The sequence below is a fragment of the Struthio camelus genome, chromosome 24 (genome assembly GCF_040807025.1).
Source record: "Struthio camelus isolate bStrCam1 chromosome 24, bStrCam1.hap1, whole genome shotgun sequence".
Taxonomy (NCBI): domain Eukaryota; kingdom Metazoa; phylum Chordata; class Aves; order Struthioniformes; family Struthionidae; genus Struthio; species Struthio camelus.
The window spans coordinates 6,794,727-6,817,456 of record NC_090965.1 but is presented as its reverse complement, the minus strand read 5'-3'; the positions used below and the strand labels follow the sequence as shown (position 1 = coordinate 6,817,456).

The 22,730-nt window shown below is 52.2% G+C and overlaps 2 protein-coding genes and 1 long non-coding RNA gene across 3 annotated transcripts in view; 2 read left to right on the top strand and 1 right to left on the bottom strand.

Annotated features, from left to right (window-relative positions):
* Positions 1 to 37: 37 nt before the first annotated feature.
* On the top strand, positions 38 to 8,497 carry PPP1R15B (protein phosphatase 1 regulatory subunit 15B). Its single transcript, XM_009672261.2, has 2 exons — positions 38 to 1,978; positions 5,421 to 8,497. Exons 1-2 carry the CDS (start codon positions 380 to 382, stop codon positions 5,631 to 5,633), a joined length of 1,812 nt encoding a protein of 603 aa, XP_009670556.2. The 5' UTR covers positions 38 to 379; the 3' UTR covers positions 5,634 to 8,497.
* On the bottom strand, positions 6,095 to 16,435 carry LOC138062088 (uncharacterized). Its single transcript, XR_011136091.1, has 2 exons — positions 14,369 to 16,435; positions 6,095 to 14,128 (listed from the first exon to the last, which is right to left on the bottom strand). It is a non-coding gene; the product is annotated as an uncharacterized lncRNA (long non-coding RNA).
* Positions 16,436 to 16,620: 185 nt separating this feature from the next.
* The window catches only part of PLEKHA6 (pleckstrin homology domain containing A6), a 54,754-nt gene continuing 48,644 nt past the window's right edge, over positions 16,621 to 22,730 (top strand). The window contains exons 1-3 of the mRNA XM_068917877.1: positions 16,621 to 16,806; positions 17,209 to 17,285; positions 17,756 to 17,813. Coding sequence (XP_068773978.1) covers positions 16,724 to 16,806; positions 17,209 to 17,285; positions 17,756 to 17,813 — 218 coding nt within the window. The 5' untranslated portion in view covers positions 16,621 to 16,723. The remainder of the gene's footprint in view (positions 16,807 to 17,208; positions 17,286 to 17,755; positions 17,814 to 22,730) is intronic.

Sequence of the window (22,730 nt, the reverse complement as noted above, 5' to 3'; positions counted from 1 at the left end):
GCGGCGCGCCGTGACGCGAGTCACACGCCGGCGGGCGGGCAGGCGCCTGCGCGCTGGCGCCGCCTCCTCCCCCCTCTCCCGCAGCGGGGGCTGGCGCCGGCCGTGGGCGGATTTAGCCGTTGCGCTCGTGCCGCCGCCGCCATTTTGTCTCGTCCGCCGTCTTCTCGCACCGCAACGCACCGGATCGCCCCGCTCCGCCGCCCGACCTGGCGCCCCGCGCTGGCCGCCCCGCAGCCCTCCGCCGCAGCAGGATGAAGCCCAGCTCGCGAAGGAAGCCCCCCGCCCCGAGCCGCGCCCTTCTCCCCGCCGCCCGTCGCCGGAACCCGGCTCCGCAGGCTCGGCCGCGCCGCTGAAGAGCCCCCTCCGCCCGCCGTCGCTCATGGAGCCGAGCGGCCGCGAGCGGGCGAGCCCCGCGCTGGGGCGGCCCCAGCCCGGCTCCTGGCTCGGCTTCACCTTGGCCTGGCCCAAGCTGGGCGCCCCCAGCTCGGCGCCCGCCGCCGTCGCCTCGCCCCAGGCGAGCCCGCCCTTCTCCTGGATGCGGCTGGTGTCGCAGCTGCTCTCGCCGCTGCCCGCCTTGCTGCAGCGGCTGCTGCCCGCCGCCGCGCTGAGCAGCGCCCTCTGCCCCGCCGCCAAGGCCGCCGCCCCGCCGCCGCCGTCGCTGCTGCTGCTCGCCGAGCCCGCCGCCTCGCTCGACTGGGGCGAGGGGAAGCTGCCCTGGTCGGAGGAGCCCGCGGAGCCGGCGCGGGAGAGCGGCCCGCAGCCCGCCCAGCCCCTCTGGGGAGCCGAGGTCGCTCGCAGCAGCCTGGTCTCCTTCTCCGTTCCGCCTGTGGACTTTCTCTCCTACGTGCTGGCGCCCGGTAACCGCCTAGGCTCGGACGACGGCCAGGCCTGCTCTTCCGCTAAGAGCCATCTGCCGCAGCCCCTGAGCGCCGAGGTCCCCGTGGAGGCCTGGCGAGGATGCTCGGGTCGGGGCGGCCTGCCGGAAATGGAGCTCCTGCGGACCAAGCGCCTGGAGTTTCTCCAGCAGCGACATTTGGCCAGCCGTGGCCTGGTTGTGCCAGAGCCGGACCACGGCTATCACAGCCTCGAGGAGGAGCAGCAGCATAAGGGCGTCTGTCGAGAAAAGGCAGGGCAGCAGCAGGCGCAGCGGTGTGGTGCCTGGGAGCTGAAGCGTCCCGAGGAGCAGCACAGCACAGGGAGGCAGCCTGGAGACAGCTGCTTGGAACAGGAACCGAGGAGTTCCCCTGAGATGGCTGCTTTTGGGGGGGAAGCCTGTACTGACGAAGAGGAAGATGATGCAGACTCTGAGGTAGAGCAAAACTTGCCAGTTTCAGCCAGGCCCGCCTGTGCTAATAAACTAATAGGTTATATCATAGGGGGAGCTTCCAGTGGGGAGGAGAGTGCAGATGATGAGGAAGACTGGGATGACGACGATGGGTTCGATAGCGAAGGGCTTCTCTCGGATTCAGATGCTGGGAGCCAGAACGGGGAAAGATTGCATCTCTGGAATTCCTTCTACAGTTTGGATCCTTACAACCCTCAGAACTTCACAGCTACCATTCAGACAACTTCCAGTGATCCAGAAAAGGATATGCCCTGTGGGTCAGATATGGAAGAAGAAGAGGAGGAGGATTCCTGGGCAGAGGAGTCTTCAGGCTCTCCTGACCCTAGTTCTGAAGAGGATGACGAATGGGAGTGTAGTAGTGTGGATGAGGCAGAAAATTTGAAACTTTGGAATTCATTCTGTACCTCAGATGATCCATATAATCCTTTTAATTTCAAAGCGCCCTTTCAAACAGCAGGAAAAAAAGGGAGGCCTAGTTTACAAGGAACAGAGAGGCTGGGTTTGGTCACTTCTGAGTGTAGTCACTTAACAGTCTGTCCGGTACAGCTGGAAAAGCAGAATTGTGACATCACAGACTCTGTGCAGCAGGGCATTCTTTCTGGTGAGAAATGTGGAAGTTCCAAGAGAAAAAAGGTATACTTCACTTCAGTTCGCGTTTGCGTTTTTGTGTTTTGGGAACGCTTAATTTAAAAAAAAAAAAAAAAAAAAAAAGCAATATGTGAATGGTGAGGTCATTTGTGCCGGGATTCCAGCCACAGTGGTAGGCATATGATACCCACTTGAGCTTGTGGTCTAATTATTTGACTGATGTCAGTGTGCCACATCTTTGTCACGTGATGGCAGATTGTGTAATTCAGTGGCATGAGCCAGATAACTTAATTTCTTTAAATTTCTTTTCTTGACTGTAAATATTCAATGCAAAGCATAGGTCTCTCTTCAGTCTATATTTATGTATTACAATGTAGTTTTCCTCATCTGAGAATCAGATGAGAACTGTGTGAGCTACCTGTTCATTTTCCTCTGGAAAGCATCCTTTGGGTTATGAATGATGTTGATAAAACGTTCTAGGACCTCTGTGCCTAGTATAATTGAGATTTCAGACATTTAGTTGTAGCATGTAGACCTCTAACAAGCCAGCTTGAGTATTTTACAGCAATCATGTGCCTTTGGGATAGTAAGAACTCTTCTGTTGTGGGCTAACACACCCTGCAGAAGTCGTTAAAGTTTTCTATATATATGTATTAATGCTTCTATTTCTGGTTAAGTGATTGATATTTGTAATCCAAGAGTTTTGGGGTCTTTAATTTGTTTTTTCCAAAATACTTAATGTGGCTTCTAAACTCAAACTGAACTCTTCTAAAGTCTAACTAGGCTTCTAAATTCAAACTGAAAGTATAGCATTTGTATGAGGAATTAATTGGCTTGGTAAAACAATTTCTAATGTGTGGGCTAAGATTTAGGTAGCTTAGTAATGAATTTAGCTTCTAATAAATTTTATGTTGCTGTGGATGTACAACATTGCTTTTTGAGGATGATGTACTTCTGAGTCTTGCCTAGTATTTCAAACATTTGTGAGTCACAGCTTGTAATAGGAAGTCCCAGGATAATACACTCGTGTAACAACTTAGCAAAGTGGAAAAGTTGGATAATGCTTTCTAAAGCATTCTCAGTCGAGACAGGTGATTGCTCCTTTGAGACAGTGGCTTGGAGGTAACCTCCCACTTATTTTTGCTGGAGCAAGTGATAGTTCCGAATGTAACAATTGAACAGACGAACTATTGTATTTCCATTTACTTGGAAAGTGCTCAAAGTTGAACTATTTTTGTGAGAGGTATTTGGTAACTAACAACATATGTCTGAAACACTACACCCTAGCATTGATGAACCCTGCAGCAAGTTCACAGTTCCATAGCTTAAGTCTTCTTGCATGTTAGAAGTGTGAACTTCTTGTTTGCTTCTTGCAGTAGTAATTTTTTTGGCTCCCCTGCTTTCAAAACAGTGTTCCAATTGCTGCATAATCTTTCTAGTGGCACCATGAAAGAACAATGATCTAGACGCAAGATTTAGCATGATGTTACAAAATCCAGTAATTGTACCCAAGGGTATCTTAGACTGATGTAAAAAGGATGAAAGGTAGTAAGTCGCGCAGGGATAGGCTGATGTAACAACACTGTGTGCTTGAAAGCAGATGCTTAATAAGGCCTCTCTGCAAAACTAACAGAGATCGCTGAACAATGATTGAGGCGTTCCAAAGAAATCTTCAGGTCATTCATCCTGGTCAAAGCTATTTTCTGTATGCCATCCTGTAATCAAACAAACCGCAGTATTCTTGTTTTTAAAGTCATAAAACCTGGGAGTGTTTTGTTTCATTTAAGAGTTAGCAAGTGCTCAAGGAACATGTGGGATCTGATGTGCCATGGAATATTGTATTAAAAGCAAAGCTCTTTATTGCAACTTGTCCAATTAAAAATTGACTTTTGGTTGTTATGATCCCTTTCAGAGAGATTAGTAAAGCCGTTTGTTGTTGTTGTTGTTTTTTTTCAAGTTTGCAGTGTATAAACTGAGCTTAAGCTCACTGGTGTGGCCACAAGCTTGCTTTCTTTTACTTTTTGCAGATAACGCCAAAGTGGTTTGGGATCACTGCACTAGAATCATTAGATAACTTCTTACGGTTATGTTCAGCAGTCCTTTATGACTGTATAGCCTCTCCTGTTGATTAGCCCTATAGATTCATCTCTTCCGTAACTTTTTATCTTAATGTTTTCTGTGAAGGTTAGAAGATGGCACTAGGACAAAAAGCAGTCTCACCGTATGCTCTTTAATTGTGCCACCATGAACCAGGTGTGAAACTGCAATTCTATATTAATAAAACATAGAAATGGAGCAGTAGTAGTTTTGTACACCTCTCCAAATTTCTTCTGAGCCTTCTGGAAGCTAAATAACCTATGTAGTCTTTGTGCAGTCTTAAAGTAGCTGTACTGGAGCAAATTCACGAGGTACACTGATTACGGAGTCATCTGTAATTACAATAACTGCCTTGTCTTCAGGAATTAGTCCTAGTCTAAGAGTTGATGGAATCTTTGAAAGCTAATTGGTTTTGTCCTTCAGTTCTAAGCCTTTTATATGAAAAGCAATGCCTACTTCAGTAGGAGTCTTAAAGTATAGTTTGGCTTTTGCTTTTTGCTTGATACAGAAAAGGTGAAATCCTTAGTACAGCAGTAGGCTAGGTACTGTTAAGTTTGGGTTCTGAGCCTGTAGGTTTCTTTGTTTTCTTAATAGAGTTTTAATAGCCCTTAAAAATATTTATATTCTCCCTTAGAGTGATGCTAATGATTTGCGTGTAGCTTTTTTTAAGTGATAGCGTGGAAAATCTTGGTTATGATATGTTTTTATAGCACCGTGACGTTGATTTATTTTCCTTGTATGAACTTAAATACTCTGGAATTTGATACTAGCTCTGAATAGATTGGTTTGTTCCAGTCACGTAGTAATGAGTGTTGCTTCCTTAAACGTAGCATTCCTTTCCGGTGCTAAAGTACAGGCTGACTCACATGATTACTCATTCTGTAGAACAATGATTTTTATTTATTTATTTATTTAAGATGCTTCAGTAATTAGGTAGCATATTTTTAGCTTTAAATCGGTGTTCTGGCCTATCCTAAGTAACCTCCTTGAGTCCAGTCCAGGACTGATGTCAGGGGGTATGTTATTCCACAGGGCCACTTGATCTGGAACATTGTGTGGTCTTCCCTCTGTTTAATGAGGCCTCTTAGACCGTAGTTCAGAAACTAAGTTGAGCGCTACTTTCAGTAGAGGGAGAAATCAGCACCTGGAAGTGAGGTCACTTTAAAGCTGAAGTGTAACTCATCTATTTAATAAAGGCAAGGTACACTGTTGTCTAGGTGGTGCAGAGACCTGTGTAGCATAAACTGATTAATATTTGGGTTTTCTTGCTATTTTAGACATATAATAACCACCTTTTTCACAAAACATTAGAAATAATTGTATGTGCAAATAAGGATTGAACTCTTTTTCATGAATGTTTGCTCAATGCTTTAATGCTTGTCTCTTCCAGGTAACCTTCCTTGAAAAAGTTACTGAGTATTATATAAGCAGTGAGGAGGATCGTAAAGGACCCTGGGAAGAACTTGCGCGAGATGGGTGCAGATTCCAGAAACGGATCCAAGAAACAGAAGATGCCATAGGATACTGCTTAACAACAGAGCATAGACAAAAAGTATTTAATAGACTCCAAGAAACTTATTACAAAAGGCTTGATCTCTTGTAGCACCTTAAAAGATTTTCAGTTGTGTGATCCTAAGCACTCGTGAACACCTTCAAAACAACAAATGGCAGCTGCCTATGTTTTGATATGGGGGGTGAAGTGGGGTTTTAACACTTTGTCCCGATTGAATATTCAGCCAATGAATTTACCAATGTGCGTCCCATTTTGATATCTAAACGAAACCTTTTGAGTCTCAAGGGTGAGGAGTGGTATAATTGCATTCCTTTTGAGTAGCACTTGAGAAACAGACTGCTTTAGACTAAATCCATTCCAAAAATGCCTTGTCTGCCCTATGTTGAGAAGTGGTGGCTGTTAAGTTGGAATTTTGCACTTTGAAAAAGCAAAACCTATTTTGAAGGAAATATTTATGGGGCTCAGAACCCAGGTATTGCAGTTTTGATTTAAAGTTTGAAAATGCGTGTGCTACTTTCTTGTGTTTCTCCATTTTCTTTAACTTGTAAAAAAAAAAAAAAAAAAAAGACGTCTTGAATTTTGCTAGCTATTAATGTTAAATTTACTGTGCAAAGTAGGTACTTTTTTCCTTCCTTTTAAGATCCTAATTTTGCATGCAGTTTGGTGTTTGAGCGTTTATGTAACATTTACTCTGATGTCTTAATATCTCAGTCTAGAACACTGGGGGTTTCGTTTCAAGTGAACTCTGGTGCACTACGAGCCCTTTGGTTTGTTTTTATTTAAATAGTATCTTTGCCTGGTACTGTTCCAAAGGGTGTTGGCTGCTTGTGCACCAAGGCTGTTTGCTTTCAGGGCGCTGAAAGGCCTCATCCTAATCCTGTCCTCATTGGTAATTTAAACTGCAAGGCATGTGTGAAAGTATGGGTGATAATCTGAGTTTAGGTGTAGCTGCGTGTAGGGAACTAAGCCTTAGTTCTTTAGTCGCTCTTGAAGGAACTTCACCATAATTGAGTCTGCTTCCTGAAGATGGATTCAAGTGGCAGATTTTTCATATTTCTTGTATCCGGTGTACTTGCTCTGGTACTTGTAAGGAGAGTTATCTTTGATTTATGGAAGTCTAGGGTTGCAGGTTTCTGTGTTCTTTACCAAAAGCCAGTATTAATACCTCTATGTGTCTGCACTTTTGTTCAACTGCTACCAAAATAACATTTCACGTTTCGGGTCTGGAAGTTTGAGAGGTCCTCAGTGGAATAAAAACACTCCTTATTTGTGTTCCTAACTCAAAATATTTAATGCTGTTTCAGTCCAAATAAAAAGGCAGCGCCATTTGGATATGCTCTTGGAACTGAAGGATGTCGAGTGGCTGCTGTCTAAGCAGAAATGAGGTGGTGCAATGGAATAAATATCAAACATCTAAAGGGTTCAGATCTGTTTTCATGAAGTTGCTTGAATAAATGATTTGCTACTTGGTTCATTCAGCAGCTGGCTAGAGTTGCTTTTGGAAGGGGGAAACCTAGACACTTCAGATGTGTAATCTCAGTGAACTGAAATCTTAATTCAAAAGAAAAGTACAGATACGTGGAGAGAAGAGTTTATCCAAGTGACAGACTTTGCCGAGCTTTACTGCATTTTCTGCTTTATCTTGTGGTCTTTCTGGCTGTTACTTTAAATTCTATCTTTAAAATTTCAGAGCTTTTGATTTGACATGTTATTCTCATTGCCTAAGGAATATTCTTTGGATTTAAAAGTTTTTTTTCTCTGTTACAAGAGAAATATTACTGTGATAAAAGTCAGAGGCTTAGCAGTGAACTGTAGTAGAGCTGCCATGTAAATTTAAAATATGGCTGGAATTCAGGCGGTCTTAAAATTAGGTACTTGAAAGCCATGCAACACTTACTTTTAATCCCAGTGCAATAAACAAGTCAGGTTCTCTGTTCCTACAAAAGCTCTCACCTGTGAAATCTCAATTCAAATCATGCTCTCAAATCCTATGAAGAGGTTTTAATTTCTAAGAGTTCATTTTCCTATATCACATTTGATAACAATTGTTCAGCTCTTTATTTAAAGCATGCAGGATGATAAATGTGTTAGAATTGTAACATACTTTTTTGAGTTAAAGTCCAGACGTGGCTCATAAGTAAAAATGTTTTTGTTGCCTTTGGTAAAATATACAAGAGTCAGATTGTTCCCCCCCCCCCCCCCCGACTCTGCTAATTTCTTTGACCTTGGAGGAATTGTTGCTGCTTCAGTTACTCCAGATAACTCACTTGGCTTACTAGTGTTTGTAAAGAAGCCTTAGAATGATGTAAATAAACACGCAGATACTGATGCGCTATTTGCAACGGCTAGGAAAAGGACTACAGCTGGAACTGAACAGAGTACATAAATTAGGTATGAACTAGATTAAAAGCTTCTGCTTCTGAAAGTGCTTCTAACATTAAAAAAAAAATCCTATTTTCAGCCTGCAGTGTACCAAGGACTCTCTTCTTCCACCTATGAATAAACACTGCTGATTTTTGTTGAAATGTATCCGCTTGCATAAGCGTTTGCCCCCCTCCAAACGTTTTCAAAATGTCAAATGTAAGGAACTAGGATATTATTCTAACACTAACTTCATAAACAGAAATGTTGAGAAATAAAGCCACTTAAAAGCAAGATAAGCTTATTTTGTCACCATTTTCCCTTAACATATCTTAAAATGATCATGCAGGATGTGTAAGTGGCTTTGAGTGAGACAGTAAAAATAACACTTAGACTTTAAATCAAAACTGTAATTATCAGATTTTATTTTTGTATGATTTAGAGAGAGTTAGAAAACCTTCAACATTGGCTTTATACAGATTTTAATTGATTTGTGTCGCGTTTGTTGGGTTTTTATATCTAAAGTTATATTTCTGTACATAAAACTATTCAGAACTAATCTGTAAATTGTAATAAAGATATTTGCAAGATAATGACAAGTTGTTTTTCTTTGAAAAAAATTACAGGAGATGTATTGGATAACTTTGCAAAGCATCATACACATACTGGATCTGGTGGCATTTGTCTAGACAATACTACATGTTGGTTCTCATCAGCGTATCAAGTAGAGATGCAGTGCCCTGTGTGCTTTTTTCTTTTAACAAGATTGTGCTCTCTGTGTGTGAGCAGTTTGGTGTTTAAAGCTTAAGTGTATGTTTAGTTTTATAGGAACATCAAATATTTCTTGTTGGTGATGAAGAACAGGTTGTAGTAATTTAGAATTAGGCAGTCTTACCTTTGAACTTCCTTCTGAACCAATACATCTATGTGGTTGTAAGGTATTCTAATGAATTCAGCTTTTAAACTAAAATGCAAAGTGAAATTGCTTGCATTGAAATCAGGTATTGCTGCAAGTCGTTGCTTTGGTTGAGTCTGGGTATTGTAGATTTTGTTTTAGTTTGCTCACTGGTTAGCCCAGCTGTTTATATATGAATACGTGGGTGGCTTTGAAGGTATTCCATGGGATTTTTTTGAAGTGCTTTTGGGCTTCTGCCCTGAAATAAATTTGAGCTGTAGTCTTGTGAATAGAAGTGACCTCAAGGTGCCAAACATCAGGTCTTTAATCAGAGAAGAGCTGGAAACGCTTTTCTGTCTTTTGCTGTGTAGCATTGGCTTTTAATGCAGTGAATTACTTATTCTCTTGGTTTTGTTTTGATGAACTGAAGTAAAATGTTTGGTAAGGAGCTTGGAATATGTGGGAATATAGCACGGTGGTTGTGTCTAATTAGACCTAATCCTGCACAGGATTATCCAACTTTTTTTTTTAACGTGAAAGTAGGATCTTGCAAAATTGTGCAGCTTGGATGGCTGTTTGGGTCAGCTGCACTTTGCTTTTTTGGGTGGGAGAAGGCGGTTTGAAACACAGCGTTGTTCTATTGTGAGTGGTAGGTGGGATGACAGCAACACATGCGCCTCATCTCACAGTCATGGGGAGAAGCCGCCACGCAGAGTGACTTGCAGACACAAGATAACTTATTTTTCAGGGTTCCTGGGGTTTACTGGAAATGACGCTAGCCTGGTTGTACATCCAGGTAATGAGGATAATGGGCTGGCTTCCTCCAAAGTGGAGGTTTTGATGACTAGTGTTGCTAGCAGTGTAGCCCCGACGTTCTTCGTGCGACAGGGTCACAGCATAGGAATCCCTTGAATGACTTCACGAGCCATTAGGTTAGCCACCCCTCTTCTAGAGTGAGATTTTGAGGGGAACTTTCAAATTATTGTTTGTTTCCTTTAGTTAATGCCTTAAGGAAAAGCAGTGCTTAGAGCTAAGCGTTAGAATAAGAGAGACGGTACTACTTGTTCATGTCTTGCAGCACAAGCAATAATTCACTTTGCACCTGAATCTTTTCTAGGCCTCTGTAGAACCAGCATTGTCCAGTACTTGTTTCTGTAACGATGTCTTGGATAGAAAACTGCTAGACTAGATAAAAACATTTTCTGAACTCTGTGGAATACTTAGCCATACAACTCTCAGTAGTTTAAAATAGCGACCAAATCTAGGTAGTTAACCATGAACTACGATGGTTTTCTAGAAGGTAATCTTCACCTGTTCTTCTGGTGGCTCTAAAATCTGCCCTATGGCGCAAAGAGTGAATAACAGTGAATGCTACATTCTCTTTATTCATTGTGATAGTTTAAATATAGTTGGAGCACATGATGAAAGCTTTTATGTATCTGGCAGTGCATCGAGATGCCATCTGGAATGTTAAAATCCTGCTAGGATTACTTTATCCTCACTGCAGTCTGCAGTTTGAGTTTAGTGACAATTTATCCATGTTAGAGTAGAATTTTTGCTCTGGTAGCTGTCTCTTCTCTGGGGGACTTAAGAACTTGTTTGTCAGCAAAGCACATGGGGGTAAATAAGCTACTATTTTTGTCACTGCTGACTGCATCCACTAAAATGCCATTTGCAGATTAATACTGGTATAGCGTTTTTGTCCCCAAAAAGCAAGTTTCTTCTGAAACTGGCAGGCAGGCAGAAGGAAGTGACAACTGCAGAAGGGCTGTGAATCATGACACGATTGCAACTCCAGGGCGAGTCCACTGCTTTTTTCCACTGCACAGCCCAGAACTGATCTGCTGTAACTCAGATGTAATCCAAGATCTTTTCAGTGTGTGGCTGTTTACATCACTAAGTGCAGAAAATTCCCTGTTTGGGGTGAAGGGTGAGTGTAGGGAGGGGATGAAGTCTTGTAAAAGCTGTCCATTAGTCTTGAGGGTATAAAATATTAGAGCCCATTAGTAGCAGGCATCCATCTGCCCCTGCTGCTAATGCTCAAGATAAGTCTGTTAGCAATAAAAACGTTTGCTGCTTTGAAGCTTCACAGCTGTATGAGCCTATTTTATATTCATCATGTTCTTTGCCTGTCTGTTGTTTTCGTGATAGCATATTGTTGGACACCTGAACTGCCTTCTCCATCCTTCCTGCTAAAATAATTAGGTGCTGCTTCTAGCCCCCCCCCCCCCCCCCCAATCCAACAAAAAGCTCTCCATGTAGAAATGTACTGTGTTTGGTGCACGTAGCTTCACTTGGGCAGGCTGGACTCTAAGCTTCCGCGGGTTAACAGCCCTCCTAGCAGGGGCTGTGGAAACTGGTTCAAATGATGAACTTGGTTTTGCACTAACCGGCCAACTGTAAAACACAGCAGCTGAAGGATGAATTTCTGCCATCTGTCAAAGATATAGTTTGGACAGCTCTGGATAGCAATGTCTTAATCTTCAAAAGCTGTCTTTAAGAGAAGATAGCTGCTGTAAAGAATAACTGATATATAGCAACATCAGGAGAAAGGGAAGATCCTAGTTGTAAAATAGTACTTTGATGCTCAATGCATTTGTGGCAGTTTGCATAAGACAGTAAGTGTGTTAAAATTACTATGGAGCAGCTGTTCATACCCCCGCTTGCCACATGACAAGCGCACATGAGTTATTCCTCCCCTCTGGGAAGTGCCAGGTAGCTTATTTCTTTCTCACTGAAAGATGAGGTATCTCATTAGAAACAGAAAATAGCTACACAGACTTTGAACCCTTTTGTAAGGAAACAGCAGTCTTCAGTTGAGAGAAGTTGGGTTATGGTCCCAGGCTTCTCGCGCAGATTTTGTGCTGAGAAGGAAGCTGAGCTGGCAGGGACTTTCACTGCGTTTGTATTCAACGCTCCTTTCTTCCTTTCCTGCTGAGGCACCAGGCTGCTTATGTAAAGTTGACTGTTTCGGATTGCTTCTCAGCTAAAATAACTTAGACCAGAACTGAGGTTAAGCCAGGCTCTTCTGGCAAGGGAGAAGCATAAGCAGATTAGAAAGATTTCCCTTCCAGAGTGAGTAGGGGCAGGGGGAATGGTTTTGTGTTGGCACCTTTCTGTGCCTGCTCGCATATAGGCTGTTAGGAGCTATGGTAACAAGCCTTACATAAGTGATGAGTCTTAGGGTAGATATAGAAGCATTTGGTTGCCGTGCCTGATGTTAAATGTGTTATTCGGATTTGCTATAAAAGGCTGTTAAACATCTGTTTGCAATCTCGATGTCTGGCCTCCATCATACCAGCTCAGTAGGATCTGCCAAGCAGCACCCACTAGTGCTCCCAGCAGCAATGTTCACTGGCACCATGTATTAAATTACAAGCAGTTTGTAATCAGACATAAAGAATATGAAACAGTTAGCCTTTTTGCTTAGCTTTGCTTGCTTAGCCCTTCTCACTTGAGGTGACTACTGCTCTCTGTTACAGTGGGGAAAGCCAAGAGAAGCGCACTCTTCTGTGAGCCGAGTGACTGACCGTGTTGTAAAGCGTGATGGCTCAGGTGTGAAGTTTATTGTGTTCTTAGCTTGGCATCTGGCCCCAAAAAGGGGACTTTGTTCGACTTGATGAGCAAGGCTAAAGAGCTCTATGTAATGAGGATGTAGTACGTAATCGCTTGCAGCTGGGGGGAGCACACTGCATCTTTTCTTTAGCCAAATCTAGCGCGTATTAAATATCAGAGTGAGATGAAATGAGGGATGCATGAAATGCATCTTACTGATTCACTTGGTTGAGCCCCTTGGAAGTGCCTTGCTCGCTGCTTCTGATCTCAGATTTCTGGTCCTGTTTCTATTAGGAGAGGGAAAAGCTATAGTCCAGAAGGTGGTGCCAGCACTGTACAGGAGCGTCCTGGCAGGTGGCTTATTCCACCTCCAGGCAGAGCCTGACTTACACCGGGAAACGCCATCCCAGCGCAACAGCAGCCAGCGGCGAGGCTGGGACTCTCCTCCCGCTGCCGGCTGCCTCGGAGACCACGCTGACTGTACTGGAGCGCAGGCACAGCCGGCGTCCCTGGGCGACTGTCCCCACCTTGCTGGGCCGGTTCGGGTCGGTAGCCAGGACGTGATGTTTCACTTCCCCGTGGCCCTCTGCAATGGCCTGAAGGCGCTCTGCCTCCCTGCTTGAGAATAAGCAGTAGGACAGGAAGGTGAATTTGGGGCAAGTGCAATAAGCCAGCCTTTTCTTTGCAGAAACGCCCAGCTTGGTAACATTCCTAACATCTGACTTGTGAAGACTCTGCGCAAGTGACCTTTGTGCAGTACATTTCCTGGGCCTTGATTTATCTTCCCCTGGAAGTCTAAGTCATCCTTGATGAGGCTTGGAGCTGTAATGTCAGACAACAGCTAGTGCCCAACTTCCTCTTCAACCGTGATTAAGTCTAATAGCAGTGGCTATGTACTGTCATTGCTCACTTAGCGCAGCCCTTCTCCCAGTGCTGTTTCCCCTTTCCTTTTCTCCGGGTGCTCCCTGTTGCTGTGGCTTGAAGCAAAGGCTGGGCATGGTTTGGGCGCAGCGGTGGGGGGTGTCCGCCCGCGGCTGCTACGTGCGGGCTGCGATGCCGAGCTGTCTCCAGACCCCGCGCGCACTGCGCTGCTCCCGGCACGCTCGGCAGGGAAGATCCTCCTGCACAAATCAGTACCGTGCAGACGGGTCTCGCTGCCTCGCGCGCAAGGGCTCGTTAGTCAAATGCCGTCGTTCCTGAACTCACAGCCTTTCTGTTGAGAAGTAGGCTGGGTCTGGCTGCTGCGCTCTCTGCAGGCCTGGGACAGCGCGTCTCTTGTGCTCCGAGCGCGCCTCACCCTGGCACCTGCGCGGGCGTTACTGTAACCCAACCTTCTCGCACCCTCCAAACCGGCGCTTTAGCTAATGCCGCGGCTGCAGCACGTGCTTGGCCCGTGCGCCAGGAGCGGCCGGGCCGCGCGTTCCCGTGCCCAGCGCGCCCCGGCACCGCGCTGTTCTCGGACGTCTTGGAGGCCACGAGCCTTCAGAAGATGACTGATATGCAAGGATTTGTTTTTCTTGACGTGAATTTGCTGGGTTTTCTCCTCCACCTCCTCCATGTTCCTAGTCATCACGGAGCTACGCGAATCCATTTCTGCGCTGATATGGAGGGCGGTGGAGGCGGAAAAGGCAGGTGGATTAAATCTGGTCTTAGGATGGTCCTATGGGAGTCTGAGGGTTTCCCCATCCCTCTGGGTGCCCGGAAAGGAAGGGTGCAGAGCGTGTCGGGGCAGAGGTGGTGGTATCTGACCCTTGGGGAGCCTTCCTGCAACCAGCTGTAGAAACACAAACCGCAAGTGTTTTTCTGAAGAAAACGTTGGTGTTCAGCTCTCTGCTGTCCCCTTCCTTCCTAACCTGGGCAATAGTGAATAAGGTGTTTTTAAAAGGATTTTAAACCAAATGAAAGCAAAAAGCCCTGCTGGTATTTCCCTTTTGAGTTTCCATTGGATTAAGGTATAAAGAAATAGGGGGGAAAAAATTCTCTAGTGGAAAATAATAAAAGCTGATTTATTTACCTGACAGAAGAGAGCCTGGAGCAGCTCGGGATCCTTGGCTGGACGTCTAGTAAAGCCCTCCAACAATCTCCGCCTTATTCACCCCAGAGGCTGGAACAGCTTCTTCTAGTTTCTTAGGTTTTAGCATGTGATTAGACGGTTCCCTGTCATCGGCATAGACGGTGCCCCTCGGGCCCGGGCACCGAGGACCCTGAGCCCTGCGGTCGGGGGGAGACCCCTCCCTCCCGGGGGTTACGGGACAAGGAAGGGGCTCTTTTAAGATCAGGTGAGCTTATCTCCCTGGACCCTGATCCTGTGTACTCTTACGGCATGTGCAAGAATGCTTCCCCAGTAATCAGAGAGATTTGACCCTGGGCTAAAAGTTAAGCGCAGTGTACAGCTAGCTCGTAACCCCGTGGCTGCAGAGCGGACTTCATTTGGTCCTGGTCCTCTCTAGGCTTCTGCTGCTTATCTGCAGAAATGAATTGGCACTGGATTTGAAAGCTCTCAGTCCTGCGAGCCGTATCACACGGCGAGATCTCTGGGGACTTGTGGTGACTCCAGAGGGGCCTCGGGGGGTCTGGCCGACTGGAGCGGCTCGCAGACACGGGGGGCAAAAATGTTTACGTTGCGGAGTGGCTCGGATTAGGGGCTACTCCTAGTCAACAAAGGTGCTTTTGCAAGCGGCTGCTGGGACAGGCTGGTAGGGAAGGATCTTTGCTTTTAGGAGCGCCGCCGTTATCCCCCCAGCGCCTCTCCAAGGACTGAAATAGGATTAGGGCAGATCAGGAACTGACCTCTTGCTGCAACATGGACTTGCGCGCAGAAGTTGTGCAGCCGTGCGGGGAGGCGGCGTTCCTGCCTGCGGAAGAGCTCGGGCGGCGGGAGCTGAGCTGACTCCCTCGGGGTCAGGCCGTAACCTTGCCCATCTCGGGGCGTACCGCGGGATCAAAGCCCGAGGAGCTCCTGTGGGCGCTCATCGGGGAGTGACTGACACGAACGTGTTTAACTTTGCAGCTGGGGCAAGGTGAGAGCAAGCACGCAGGTGGCACAGCCTGGCTTGCAGATGGTAATTTGATAAGGGGTGGCAACGCGCTGGCTTCGCTCGCCTGACCGTAACCCAGCCGGGCAAGGCGGGCACGGTGCAATGTTATCCTTGGGGTTCAGCCCAAACCCAGACAAAAAGCCCAGTCTTGCAAAAAGCCAGCACGTAACCTTATACCGGGGCGCAGCGCTCTGAGCTCCCCCGGGACTGTTTGTGCGCGGTGTTAAGCGCGTGCGTACGTGCGCGCTCCGAAAGCCGCGGTGCCGTGGCAGAGCCAGCAAGGACGCAGCGGCACAAGCAGGGCTCCAGCTTGGCCTTCAGCTTGCAGCCGAGTGCTTCTCCTGCAAAACAACACTCTGGGACCGTAGCATCGCTCCCTGGTACCCCGGGGTCCCATCAATGTCCCGACCGGCTCGCTGTGACTAACCAGACGTGTTTTTCTTACCTTCAAAGAACGACAGGAAAATCTTCCCAAGGCTTTGGGTGAACTGGTTTCCCCAAGCCCTGGCCGGGAACTGCTCTGATCTGGGGACTGTGCTTAAACCGTGCAGAGCAACCCCCTTCGGTGATCAGCTCCTTCCTTTTCACCTTTCAGGCCTCTTCTGAAAAAAACCCATCTTTCTCCGCGTGCCATGAGATGCTTTGAAAAGGCGCTGCTGAGACAGTACAGCAATTGCCTGGTCACAGTCACCCAGCCCAGGTGCCTCCCATACCCCACCTTTCCCCTTGAAAGACGTTTAATTGATGGGTAAGAACAAGCAGAGAGAAAATACCCATTGGGCAGCTCCGAAAGCGCTCTAGATAGTAATCAGGGTGCCCTACATACTGCCTCTGCCTGGCTGCGAGATCAGAAGGAGGAAGAAGAATTCGACATTGTTTAAAATGAGCAGGAGAGGGAAGGAACAACTTCAGAATTACTCACCCCCAGTTAATTGACGGTAATTACACGGAGGAGGCAGCGGAGGAAGCCGTGATGGGCTAGCCCTGCAGAGCCGTTCGCAGAGCCGGGTGCGCTGCGAGGATGCCCTCTGAACTCCGGCTCCTAGGCAAGGCGGCAGCGAGGGGGTTAAGTTGATGGGTTTGGTTTCTTTTCTACTTTTTTTTTTTCCTTTCCCTCCCTCCTAGGTTATTTGCAGCAAACAGAGTCTCAGTGGAAGGTCTGAGCTGAGCAAGTGTTTGCTCCGGGGTGGGGGGACAGGCGGGGAGGATCGGGAGGTGCTTTGCACTCCCCTCGCACGCACCGGTGCTCCTCGCTCCTGGGGCGGCGCAGGCAGCAGCGCCCGGGCAGGACCGAGGGGTCCCGGCCGCCCCAGCGCCACCGCGGGCGCCCGATGGCGGACGACATCGACTGGCTGGACCTGCCGGGCCGGTGGACTTACGGCGTCCGTGGGGACGGGCGAGTCTTCTTCATCAAGTACGGTCCTGCCCGGCGGTGCGCGCGCGGGCTGCGAGGGGCAGAAGGGGCCGGGGTGCGGGGAAGCCAGCGGGGGTCTGTGGTTGTGGTGCTGGCGGCCGGTGGGTGGGTGGGTGGGCTGCAGAGGCGGGGGCTTAGTCTGGGTAGGGAGCAAGGGGCACCCCTCGCAGCACCCGACTTCTTTCCCATTGCACATGGTAATTCTTCCTCCCCTCCCACTTGTCTCTCCCTCGGGGCTCGCTCCTGTCCTAGGAGCTGGGCGCTATCCCCCCAAATCTGGTCCCTTCTAGTCCTCTGGCTAGAAAGACACCTGTGTGGCGGAAATGCTTTCCTTGCTGGCGGGAAGGGTCTCCCCTGGGCCGCCCCCGCAGGTGCTCACAGCCTGCTGCTTGTCTTTCGCAGCGATGAGACCAAATCCACCAGCTGGGTGCACCCCGGCACAGGCTACGCCATCCAGAGCGGCCACTTCTCCTGCGCCGGTAAGGACGGGTCCCCGGCTCGCTGCCTTTGCCCCTCGCCTTCTTCAGGCCACCGCCTGATGGCTTTGAAGAGTCTCCTTCTGTAGAGAAGCCGCCTTCGGTCTCTGAAACTTGTCGCTTAAAAGCCTCTCCGACGCAGGGTGGCACCACGCCGCTGGCGGCTCCGGAAAGGCAGTCTGGGCGGACGAGAGCCGGCGGCTGCGGGATGCTGCCTGCAGCCCCGGCCGCTCCTCGGCCAGCGGAGCTGCAGCGCCGGGCCGGGGTTTCCACCCCGCTCGCCCGCGGCTCCTGCCCTCCTCTGAGGCTGCCTCCTGCCAGGGCAGGTGCCTCCGAAATTGCCCCTGGGTGAAGCGGCGCCTTGGCGTAGCGCTGCGCCTCGGCGATCGCGTGGCAGCCGAGCCGGGGGCAAGCAGGCCCCTGGGGTGCCGCGATGGGAGAGGGCGACCACTGCCTCTGCTGTGTCCTCGCAGGGCTGCCCCGAGGCTGGGAGATGGACGCCACGCTGCAGGGGAGCTTGTACTTCATCAAGTAAGTGACAAGGGGGTCGGGGCTTTCGAGGGCGGTTTGCACCCTCCGAGGATGTTATTGCCCGGGCCTGTCTCCGGCTGGAGGCAGCTGCAGGAAATCGGACCCGTTGTTGCTTTGCTGCACACCTTGCAAGGGGTGCTGAGCATGGTTTGCCCGTAACCTTCAGGGTGCACCTACGCCTGGTCTCCCCCTCACCTAGGCCATAGCAAAGTGCAAGGCGGCGCAGCCCGGGCTGGTTTAGTCCAGCCATGCGGAGCACCAGGGTAGTAAAGATGAGGTTTTGAAGGCTTCAGAACATGTCGTTTGCTAGAAGACGGTGCCGGGGTCTCTGCTGCTAGTGTGTGCCGGGGCTCGAGTAGCCAGAGGTGAAATGCTGATGGGCCGGCGAGGTGCCGTTCGTTACCCTGTTCTGGAGCCGCTTGTGTTGCTGCTGACATGGCTCTGGGACCGTCCTGCTGGCCCTCATGTCCCGGCGGCTGAACAGAACTGGAGCTCTCGCCGGTGAGAAACGGGGCAGCGTGTTGGGGCTTGGTAGGCGTGTGCAGCGCCGCTCGGCGACTCCGGCTGCGGCGAGCGGCGCTCCTGCCCGCTGGGAGCTGCCATCACCCCGTCCGTGCGCGACCACAGCTACTGGGGCGGGCAGCTACCGGGGCCAGACCCCAGCTCTAAGTTAGGATGTGCAACTGGCTCCTTGCTCTGCAGTCTTGCCATCTACCATTCTTGCCCGAGTCTCTTGCATAAAGGCTGCCCGGTAAGGAGATGGGCACGTGAGATGGGCGGTGCTGTGCTGCCTTTATTCCTGCGCGGGGATATTTCCTCTCCGGAAACTGCAAACTTCTCCCTTTGTGCTTCCCTGGCCACAAAAGCCAGCCAAGGGCTCTTTGCAGAGGCAGCAGGACCTGCTCTGCGCCTTGTCCCTGCGCTGAAGGGAGCTCCCTGTGCCAAGTCGCCGTTTCAGATGCAAATGTTTCTTCTGAGGGTGCTGGGGAGCCCTAGGACGGCACGGGCGAGCCAGCCGGCCCGAGCTGCCCTGCGCCCGAGCTGCCGCACCGAACAGCGTCTGCCCTTTGGGAAGCTCCTCTGGGTGCCAACGGGGACTTTCTCTAGGACCTGGCACCGTCGCACCCTTGCGACAGGGAGCTCAGGGGTGCAAAGGGTCCCTGGCTGCCTGGGCCAGCAGCTGCCTGCCAGCGTAGCTGGCTGAGGGTCCAACGCCAGGCGTTGCTCCGAGAGCCCTCCGAGTTCCTCCTGGCAGGTTGCTGGTGGTTCAAACTACCTTTTGCCCCCTTCCTGCCTCCAGTCCGGGAAACTGGACCCTCGTTGGGCGGCAGCGGTGCCTAGAGGGCCGAGCTGCGTGCCGCTGAGCCGTGCGGCGCTCCTCTCCCGGAGCCTCGCACGGTCTGGCTGGCCGGGGGCGGAGGGGTGTTTCAGACGGGCTCCTCGAGCCCGTCCCTGCGTGGTGCGCGGGGAGGCTTCTCCGTGCGCTCAGCCCGCCGTAAACCTGCAGAGAGCAAAGATCCCAAGGTGAGCTGGGGGCTGGAGCGAAGCGCCCTGATTACCCCCCGTCTAATCTGGTGAAGGGAGCAAAGGTGTCCTTGGATCAGCCCGTGCGGAGTCGAGCAGCTGGAAACGCTGCCGGGAACAAGGAGCTCGCTGGGCGAGGGCGGCCATGGCGAACCTCCCTTGCGAGTTTAGGCCGCGCGATGTGCGCCAGGCTCCTCTGGGGCAAGGACGGGACGGTTTTCTCTGCCGCCGGGCACCCCTGCATGCTCAGCATGTCCGACACTGCAGCTTGGGGGGTTTCTGTGCCCCTGATGGCTGAAAACAGCCCAGCAGAGCGGGGAGCGGGTCTCCGCTGGGGGATCCAACCCACAGCTGCTCTCCCCAGGCCTGGCTGGGGACGTGCGCGGTGACGCCTGCCTTTGCAAGAGCACCCACAAGGTGGCATTGACGCCCGCGCTCGGCGCAGCGGTGCATGTCCTGCACATTGCCGCCCGCGTGCGCAGCCCCGGCGCAGGGCCGGGCTAGGGGAGCAGCTCTGCATCCTGCCGCTTTAGCCGGAGGGGCTCGGGCCGGGCCCGCTGCCGCCTGCGCCAGCCTGGCGTACGGGGCGGGCAGCGCCTGGCCCCCACCGAGCGCTCTTCCCCGCGTGGAAGCTCTGCTACAAAAGGCCCTTTTCCACCGTGCTCCTGCCTCCGGCTCTGTGCCCGAACTGTGCTAGCGAAAGAAAAGGCTCCGCTGTGTCTGTGCCTCGGGGCCGGGACGTGCCGCGGGGCTGATGTGGCGGGGCAGTGCTCCTCTCATCCCTTTGCACGCAGATAGGCAGCAACCGGCCTGGCTGGGGGTGCGTGCGCTGCTGCACCCTTTTGCTTCTGCGGTTTGGGGACCCCCGGCCAGGCTTGTTGGGGGGGGGTGCCTGAGAGCAGCTCGTCTCACCAATTGCTCAAGTATTTTACAATACAGAGCAGGGAGGGTAGCTGGGGACAGTGACATCCGAGAGGGGAGGACTCGTAGGTGAAGCTGTGTAGCTCCTCGGCCTGCAGGTGCTGTGGTCCCTCTGCTGCTGGCTGCCCAGGAGGGAGGGGAGGGAGCATCTCGGCCCATCTGCTGTGGGGGGAGGAGGGTGCGGAGGTGGGATGCAGAGCATTAAGGAGGGTGCAGAGGTGGGATGCAGAGCGTTCAGCGAAAGCCAGCCCCCTCTCAGTCCCTAAGGCTTGGTGGCTAATGGTGGGATTATAGGATCAAGGGCAGAGGTTTTTTTTTTTTTTCTCTCCTTCCTGGAGAGCCCCATCCCTTCCCACGCCAGCTGGGCCGTGCTGAGGACGAAGGGCTGGAGCATGCTGCAGGGCCTGTGCCTCCGGCAGCGCTCGGCAGGCGCTGACCCGGCCTCCGTGCTGGGGAGCTGGGAGCTCGCAGCTCTGGCGGGCAGAAGTAGGGCAGTGCCATAGATCAGGGCACGGTGCCATTGCTGTAGGGCCTGCAGCTTGCAGCTCCCAGAGCCTCTGCTAGAGCCAGGCTCTGCAGCCCAGAGTCACCCTCGCTGCTAGGCAAGGGACTGCGAAGCCTGCTCAGGGCCAGGGGAGGGGTTGCTACTAGCCCTGGCTGAGCCGTCGCTGCCCCTGGCACAACCTGGGGCCCAGAGCTGTGGCCGTTGTGCTCCGGAGAACAAGCTATGGTTGTGCAGCTGCTCCGCTCCCTTCTTCCCCGTGCCACCTCCTTTGCCCACAGGCAGCTCTCCTTGGGGTGCAGAGGCCGGGACACCGGCCGGGGCAGGCACAGCCCCTGGGGGCTGCAGCGGGTCCCACTGCCTAGAGTGGGGACAGGCAGGCTCCCCTCCCCAAGTGGTGCCGGGATGCAGGGGGGCAGCATAGTCCAGTCTACACGGAGGGCACAACACGGAGGGCTGTGTGGGGGATGTTGGTCCAGGCTTCCCCCCTGCAAGTGATGCAGGGATGCTGAGGGGTGCAGTGTGGTCCAGACCACCCTCAGAGTGCTGCAGGGTGGGCAGTGTGGACCAGCCTCTCCTCCCCTAAGCAATGCAGGGTGGGGCTGTGGGGTCCAGGCTGCCCCCTAAGTGATGCAGGAGGACAGTGTGGTCCTAGCTGCTCCCCAGAGATGCTAGGGGGGCAATGTGGTTCATTTTGCCCTCCAAGTAATGCAGGGGGGCAGTGCGGTCCAGGCTACCTCCTCAGGGATGCAGGGAGCTGGTGTGGTCCAGGCTGCCCTCTAAGTGATGCAGGGGGACAGCGCGGTCCCAGCTGCTCGCCAGGGATGCAGGGAGTCAGGGGGACAGTGCGGTCCAGGCTGCCCCCCAGGTGATGCAGGGGGACAGCGCGGTCCCAGCTGCTCACCAGGGATGCAGGGAGTCAGGGGGACAGTGCGGTCCAGGCTGCCCCCCTAAGTGATGCAGGGGTGCAGTGCGGTCCCGGCTGCCCCGGCGGCGCGGGGGGCAGCGCGGCGGAGGCGGCCCGGGGCCGGGGCCCCCCCGCGGCGCTCGGCGGCAGCCCGCCGTCACGTGCCGCTCCCGGCGGCCCGGCGAGCATGCCCAGCTCCGGCTGCCGCTCCGGCTGCCGCTCCGGCTCCGGCTCCGGCTGCCGCTGCCGCTGCGGCTCCGCGGGGGGATGCTGCGCCCCGGCACCGCGCCGCCCGCCCGGCCCTAGGCTGCGGGGGGGCCCCGCCGGCCGCCGCTGCCCGCCCCGCACGGTGAGTGCCCTTCCTCCCCTCCTCCTCTTCCTTCTCCTCCTCCTCCGACCGGGGTGCTGCGGAGGGGGAAGAGCATCCTTCCCCACCTCGGGGGAGGGGGGGGGGTGCGGGTCCCTGAGCCGTGCGGAGGGTGTTTTCGTGCGGCGTGGGGGCGGCCGGGCTCCAGGCTGTGGGGCTGGGATGGGGGCTTTGCCCTCTCGGGGGTGCCGAGGGTCGATCGGAGGAGCACGTCGCTGCCGGGGTCCCGCGGGTGCTGGCAGGGCCAGCCCCGGCTCGGGGAGCCGCTCCGCTGGAGGGCTTTTGGAGCAGGCGTCCCGGCTTGTCCCTGGGGTCCTCTTCCCTCCTTGGCTGCCGGAGGGGCTGCGGGAGCCCTCAGGTCTCCCAGCGCAGCCACCTTTACCTCCCCTGCTGCGCTTTCAGCGAGAAGCGGGGCCCCGCTTAGCGTTGCGCCGTGGCTCGTTTGCGTGCTGCGACGCTTGCTGCGTATGCTGGCTGCGCGCGGGGAGCCGGGGGCTGCGGGGCGCACGCGGGCACGGCCCCCTCCGAGCCGCCTCGGACCGGGCTGGCTGGCAAAGCCGAGGCCCCAGACGCTCTCCCCCGGCTCAAGGAGAGCCCTGGGCTTTCGGAGCCCCGGCTCTGCACCCCCGAAGCTGCCGCGTCCGCCGCTGCGAGCTCGGGAGAGCTGGTGCAGGGCCAGACCCTCGCCGGCCACAC